This window comes from Helianthus annuus, chromosome 13, assembly GCF_002127325.2.
Source record: "Helianthus annuus cultivar XRQ/B chromosome 13, HanXRQr2.0-SUNRISE, whole genome shotgun sequence".
Lineage (NCBI taxonomy): Eukaryota > Viridiplantae > Streptophyta > Magnoliopsida > Asterales > Asteraceae > Helianthus > Helianthus annuus.
In genome coordinates this window covers 100653956-100661248 of record NC_035445.2, presented here as the reverse complement: position 1 = coordinate 100661248, position 7293 = coordinate 100653956, and the positions used below count along the sequence as shown (strand labels likewise).

The 7293-nt window shown below is 38.2% G+C and overlaps 1 protein-coding gene, 1 non-coding gene and 1 pseudogene across 4 annotated transcripts; 2 read left to right on the top strand and 1 right to left on the bottom strand.

The window, feature by feature from the left end:
• Positions 1 to 266: 266 nt before the first annotated feature.
• On the top strand, positions 267 to 479 carry LOC118486227. The gene has a single exon (XR_004878080.1). It is a non-coding gene; the product is annotated as a small nucleolar RNA U3 (small nucleolar RNA).
• Positions 480 to 1427: 948 nt separating this feature from the next.
• On the top strand, positions 1428 to 1519 carry LOC118486233 (annotated as a pseudogene).
• Positions 1520 to 1566: 47 nt separating this feature from the next.
• On the bottom strand, positions 1567 to 7293 carry LOC110898821 (E3 ubiquitin-protein ligase HAKAI homolog). 3 transcript variants are annotated; one of them, XM_022145663.2, is made up of 6 exons: positions 7193 to 7293; positions 6969 to 7044; positions 6850 to 6894; positions 5690 to 5957; positions 2584 to 2642; positions 1567 to 2493 (listed from the first exon to the last, which is right to left on the bottom strand). In XM_022145663.2, the coding sequence occupies exons 4-6, from the start codon at positions 5945 to 5947 to the stop codon at positions 1707 to 1709; spliced, it is 1104 nt and encodes a 367-aa protein (XP_022001355.1). In that variant the 5' UTR covers positions 5948 to 5957; positions 6850 to 6894; positions 6969 to 7044; positions 7193 to 7293; the 3' UTR covers positions 1567 to 1706. The 3 variants fall into 3 exon arrangements, with proteins under 3 accessions (XP_022001355.1, XP_022001354.1, XP_035837698.1); XM_022145662.2 differs by lacking the exon at positions 6850 to 6894; XM_035981805.1 differs by lacking the exon at positions 6850 to 6894 and having other exon boundaries at positions 6969 to 7024; positions 7194 to 7251.

Sequence of the window (7293 nt, the reverse complement as noted above, 5' to 3'; positions counted from 1 at the left end):
ACGCGCGGGTTAGCACCAACTTGTTTTAATACAATCAACAAATTTAAACCTTTTATTTTTTGTTTTCTGGAATTGCCATAGCATATAAATAATAGATATTTCAGTTTATATGATTTTCTGTTTTGTTTTTTGAAATTATTATTAATTATTAATATAAAAAAGATATAGAGGAATATGCTTATAATAGGTTTAGCTAGACCCATCCCACATCGTTGAAAAGTGAAAAATAGCAGCTGTATATATAGAGCACCTATAGTAAAAAAGGCACGACCTTACTTGAACAGGATCTGTTCTATAGGCTCGTACCTCTGTATTCTTGATTCCTAAGAAGACAGAAACCCATGTCTGGTTGATGAATCAGGACCGTGTGATCAGAGCGTGATTAACGGAGCTTCATGGTCTTGACCATGGCTCAGTAGAGGATCGTTGCAAACCCATCTGTTGGGTTGTGGCATGGTCACATGGTTGTCTGACAGACAAACCCATCTTTTTTGTACATGTTTTGTTGTTATATGAATCAGAAATTTGATGCTTTTGCTGAACTTACATGGAAAAGGTGACTCGACGAAAGGCCTGAAGAGGATTATGTTTGGGAGATGCATAGAATGTGTTCGATGAAATGCCAAAACGAGATTAAGTTTCCTTTACTGCAACAGGTTGGTGGTTATTGAGCTAATGATTTTGAGATTTGACGATTTTTATGGTTCAACCTGAATCGATGTTGACCTGTACTTAAAAGACACATATTTTGACACAATCCAATTTTAACCCGTTACACAACCCATATCAGCAGATTGGCACAATGACAAATGTGTTGCACCGTACAGACGTTGGCATCACATACAGGAATATCAGAAACTAAAACTAACAAAATCACCAACAACATAAGCGCGTATTTATGTTTATTGACATTTTTTAAGGGTACGTATACAACAATATTAACTGTAAACTTAATTCATAATCATGTTATGGTATGCAAGAAATGGAGATCCATGTTCATCAAATCAAAAAATGAACAAAAATATGAGATAAATGGGCCCCGGTTTGCATCATCACATACGAATGCAAAGCAAATGTATGCGACTAGAGAGGTTTCAACATGAGCAGATCAGGCACTTGAGCAGGTTGGGTGATGGGTCAAACAAGTCGATTTAAATACAGGTCAAAAGAGGCTGGTCCGGATTGGGCTGACCCGCTATCCCTTTGAGTCAACTTTTACCATTTGTCATAGTCATAACACATAAATAATAAAATATTAGTTTATATGACTACCTGTTTGGTTATTAAAATTATTAATATAAAAATGGCGATACATTTGTGAAAGAGGATCAGAATAGGCTTAGGATAGGTTTAGTTATAGTCATCCCACATCGGTGCAAGGTGGAAAAGACCAGCAGTATATATAAAGCATCTACAGTTAAACATGCACGACCTTACTTGAACAGGATCTGTTCTATAGGCTCGTACCTCTGTATTATTGATTCATAAGAAGACAGAAACCCATGCCTGGAGTCAGTTTGGCCGACCACAAGGACTAGATACATGCCTGCATAAAGATTGGAGCTATGATGCAAAAACTAGCCATGACGACGGCTTCTCTGATAAAAGAGTCCAAAGCATGCAAACCGCACAGATCGTTTAAAATTATATCAAAACTAACAAGCTATAAACCGTCTCAAAAAGCCAAAAACAGAATAACGACTACATTACTCTTGACCATTCCCAAAACCGTCACGCTTGTCTTGTTGCCACCCATACCCCATTGCACCATGACTCGAATCACCACCATGAAAATTGCCGAATGGCATAGGTTGAGCCGGAAGTGGTGGCGGGAGTGACGGGTTTGCCGCCATGACACCACCGCTCCTTCCATCATTACCACTCACCCCTTGTGATGGCATACCTCCTTGAAAGAAACCACCTTGATTCATCATCATAGAAGGGTCAAACGGTTGACCATTCGGTCCAACATTCCAAGTTTGAGGATAACCCAATAACGACCCTTGTTCCACACCCGCTTCCGGAACCTGTTGACCCATGTAGAGCGGTTGACCGAATGAACCAGGACCCATCACATTCGGGTTCACCGGTACTACAAACCCTGGTGGCTGAAGGGCGGTCACAGGGTAGTCAAAATTCGGTTGCTGAACGTGCATCGGTGTTGCCCCGTCAAAACCATGAGGCGGGTTAACGTGCGGCTGTATGGGTGGTCTAATGACGGGTTGGGGCTGGGACCGTTCACCGTCTTGGGCTGGTTTTGGAGTTGGGGCTTGAACCGTTGAGTCAGAAGTTGTCGGTTTCTTGGCGCTTGCAGCTTCAGACTCGTTTCCGTCTTTTTGAGGATTTGAATTAACAAGATCAGCGTGAACGGTGTGTACGTGTGCCTCGAAGTCCGTTTTTTTCAAGAAGGATTTTAGACAATGTGGGGCCGCACATACAAAGATGCCTTCCATCATTTTGATTGTTTGGATCTTCTGAATACGTTCATCACACCTGCGTAAATTAAATAAAACATGTGACGGGGAGTAATTTGGGAAAACTGTATGAAAATAATAGAGTATAAAAACGCGTATTTAGTCTTACAAATAGCATATAGAGTCACTCCTAGCGCAATCAAGGCAAAAAGCATGCTCACAAGGAATCTGCAATAACCAGAAAGCTTTTGGTGAAAATCAAGACGATCACTAATTGTAGGTTAAATATGATTACACATAACCAACTACTACAATTAGGGGTGAGCAGAAAACCGAAAAAAACCGATTTAATCAAAAAAATAAATAAATAAAATAAACCGCACAAAAAACCAAAAAAATAACCTAAAAATCATTTTCTTATGTTTGTTATATATTGATTTAGAAATTCGTAGTTTTATTCTTGAATGTTAATTAGTATTTATAATAAAAAACATTAGCATGTTTATTTATCTTTGAAATGATTTATCCATTGCCAATAAGAAATAACAAAATTTAACATAAAAATAAATGATTTTCAAAGTATTATAAAAGAAAATGTCTTAATGAATACTTTGGAGAAACATAAAAATAGATTAGAAGGTTGGGTTTATGTGAGCACTGATTAAAAAGGTTACGCATAATAACTTAAAGAGTTAAATGCCATTTTAGTCCATTGGGTCAACTTCATCAATTTTTCCTATTAACGAGAAGGGCAATTCGGTCATTTTATATGGCCGAATTGCCCTTCTAGTTAACAGAATTACATATAAAATGCCCGAATTGCCCTTCTCGTTAATAGAAAAAATGGATGAAGTTAACTCAGTGCACTAAAATGGCAATGGTGAAACCTTTTTAGACCTACAGGCGAAAAATGAAACCTTTGGACTAAACTAGCAAAATGGCCCAAACCACAGGGACTAAAAAACCCTAATCCATCATTTAATCCCGCCTAAAAAAACATACATAGGCCTCGCCAAAATCGTACCGCCTCGATCTGAAACTTACGCCTCACTCAACTGAGGCGTGCGTATAATTTCTGACCCTGAGGCGCCGCCGCCTCATATACGTTTTTCCACCGTTTCGAACTGAGGCGCGCCTCAGTACGACCGCCTCGGCCGTTTTTTTAAACCATGCAGGGACTAAAATGGCATTTAACTCTTAACTTAAATGTAAACATCTAAGAAAGATTCTTAATTCTTGGATTATGCTTTTTATTTTGAATCTTACGTAATTTTGTTCCAAAAACTGAAAAACTGAACCGAACCATTGCTAAAACCGAAAAAACGAAAACCGAACGGTTTTCAATAACCGAAACCGAACATTTCAGCTACGGTTTTGGTTTTACCATAAAACCGAACCGAACCGTGCACACCCCTAGTCTACAATACATTTTGAGCGAGTTTCAACTCGTTTGATCCATTTAACTTGTTTTCCTTTTAGCTGCCGTTTTATTTTTACCCATATAACCAACTAAAAATGAAACGTAACCAGAACTTACTCATCCATAAGTGACTAGGTCGAAATTGCCCTTCTATCTATAACTGAATCGACTTAATTTAAATGGCTAGAACACAATTTTCGACGATAAGATAACGCTAACTGTCCATACTCTATAATCCTAAGGTTACCAGACAAGTAATATAAGTTTTGTCGATGATGTAGCAAATTAAAGGACGCTAGAATGCTTACATGTAATTATGTGCTCGGTGCTAGTGAAATGTAAGGCAAGCTGCACAAAATATAACGACTTTACACACTTTCTCCCAATTTTAAATTACTAATTTCAGCACTCAACCTCAATTTACTGATTTTACCTGTAAGTTGCTGATGTGGCACGTGCAAAAATGCTTATGTGAAAAAAGTTTAATAAATATATTTGCAAGCTCAAAAAAATAATTCCTTTTATAATTATTGAATTAGACGTTACATTACATAGACGTTAATAATGTCATGTCAGCAGTTTTTGGAAATTAGCAAACAGATGACCTATTGGTGAATACGCCCCGCTTGCGGTATGCTCATATAATGTATATATCTGTGGGCGCTCGGGGGGCAAAAGTGAAAGTGCACTAATTTTTACGTTATTTTACTAATTTCGTGAAAATAATGTTAAAAGAGGGGGATGGTTAATCATGCATCATGTGGTGGCGTTGATAGCTAAAAGACAAGGGGGTACATGCACTAATCGGCGTTTGTCTCAATTGCTGAGTGTTATGTGCCTTATGTCCAAGGCTTGATGCAAAACTACTATCGGGTCGGGGGTCTCATTCGAAGCAGCCTCTCTATTCCTACGGGGTAGAGGTAAGGCTGTCTACATCTCACCCTCCTCAGACCCTACCTTAGCTTTGCTATTGGTGGGATATACTGAGTATGATGATGATGACCTATTGGTGAAGATGTAACATGGTTGCTAAAGTTGGTCATAAAATGTAAGATGGTTCCTATCGTTTGCTTAATGTAAAGATGGTTGCTAACATAAAGATAAAAAACTGTGACGTCAGTTTCTGTTTCAGGCAGTCTGCCCTAAGAAGCAACGCTAGTCGATAAACAAGTTAAATGCTCATATTTTAATAACAAAACTTCCGAACAAAATAATAACCAGTGCCATGAAAACTTGGTTTTAAAAAGCAAGAGGCGCACAAAAGCGACGAGGTCTAAAATTGAGGCGCGAAGCGCAAAGCGGAAAAGCGGTGGGCTTTTCGTACCCGAGGCGCAAGATGTTTATATAATTTTTTTTATATATCCCATACATATCCCATAGGTTTTTAGCTTCCTTTAACCAAAATATAGCTATAAATAAAGCTTTTATACCATTTTACTTACATGTACAAGTCAAAAAACCCAAGGTACAACATTTTTCTGCAGTAAAACGCCTAAAATACGTGAGGCGCGCGCCTCAGGCCAAAAAGCCCCCCCAAAACCCTAAAATTTGCGCTTTTTGGGCGCTTCTTGTAATTACACAAGGCGCTGAGCGAAAAAGCCCCAGAGGCTGCGCCTTAGTGCGCCTCGCGCCTAGGCGCGCCTCAGGCGCGCTTTTTAAAACCCAGCATGAAAATGAGCAAGAATGAAGAATTATGTTATCACCAACTATAGTAAAACATACACATCTTTATATATATATTCCAAAACAGCATGCAAATTGACACAGGACACCAAAACACCAACCATAAACAAGACAAAAAAGAAGACCATAACAATTTTATCAAGATAATAAGGCAAAGATAATGATTACATACCAAGCGTCCATAAACCGCTATGGGAAAATCACACTGAACACAGAAATGGACCCGTTCACCAAGCGGTCGGCGGGACCTACGCCCAACGGTCTTGACCAGAGTAACACCGTTAGCGGCACCAAGGCTTTTAGCCACTGGAAGCTCTGCCAGAACAAGGTGGTCCGGGCATGCAACCGTCACTGTCTCCCCTGATGGGAGCTTTGCTCCACCTCCGCTTTCTGAAGCTGCGGCCTTGTTGCTAAGCCGAATTTGAAGCATGTTCACGATTCTGAATGGTTATTAGATTATATTAGCCATTCCGTATGAACGAACAACGTTGGTTAAAGATCATCATTAGTTATTCTAGTGTTTTAGCAGGACTAAAGTCCTAAACCGCAAACATTGTGTACAAACAGGGCAGATAATACAATAAACGAAATCACATATTCAAATCTATACCTAATAAATAAGTAACAGGTTGTGCCACGTGTCACAATTATGTGAGCCTAAGATTCTTCTTCTCGCTTCTCTTTTTCACCCCATCGTATTCTATCGCTTATTATTGTAGATACATCTTACTCTCATAAATATTGTTTTATAATTTCTTAAATCTTCATTACTAAGCATTTAATATTTTCTTTATTCAATCGGTTTAATACACAGGTTTCTAACCTAGTCATGTAATGTATAAAGATGATTATTTACATGTAGAAATGCAAAGATTGCGTGTACAGCAAGCATACGGTTAAACATTCGTTTCAAATCAAAACCAAATAAAAAAAGAGTGAATTTCAAGGATTGTCCTTTATCTTTATACCCATTTTCAGGCGTTGTCCTTTATGTTTAAAATTGATGAGTTTTGTACTTTATGTTTTATAATCCATCACGTTTTGTCCTTTAGGCATAACCCAGTTTGTTTTTTCAGTTAAATGTGATCATGTACAGGTCACGTGAGGGTAGATATGTCATTTAATGTCTCTCCCTTGACACTTCCCTCAATATTAAATAAACCCAACCCTAGTTTACAGACTTCCCCCAAATTGAGATCAGACTTCCCACCCAAAACCCTAGTTCTTCGCAACTGATTCCCCAATTGAAGATCAGAAACAACTGAGAATGTTTATAAAGCAAAACTAGAATCAAGAACATAGGAATCAAGATTTATAAAGCAAAAGAATTACCCACTCTATGTCTGTCTAGTTCTACACCAAATATGAAAACATCAACTGCAGATTTGAAACAACAACTTTCAATCAATCAAGTAATTAATTAAGATCGAGTGTATGAGAAAGAGACTTACCTTGATCGCTCTCCCGCTGATCTCTAGGGTTTGTATCCGAAGGGTACCTACCTACCGTCCAAATCAACACTCTAACCTGATTAAATGATTTAAAAAAGTTGGAAAAATTAGGAGATTTGGGATAACAACAATAATAAAATTGTAAAACCCTAGGCGGTTAACGCATGCGTATGCGTGAGATCAAATTACAGAAAAGAAAATAAAAAAATAAAATAAATAGGTACCTGCAAAAGCGAATGAGCGAGTGAAGAAGATGAAAATCGAGACGGTGAATTGTGAGACGAGGAGGAGGTTGGTTTTCCGGATTTTCTTATTTATACCAAAC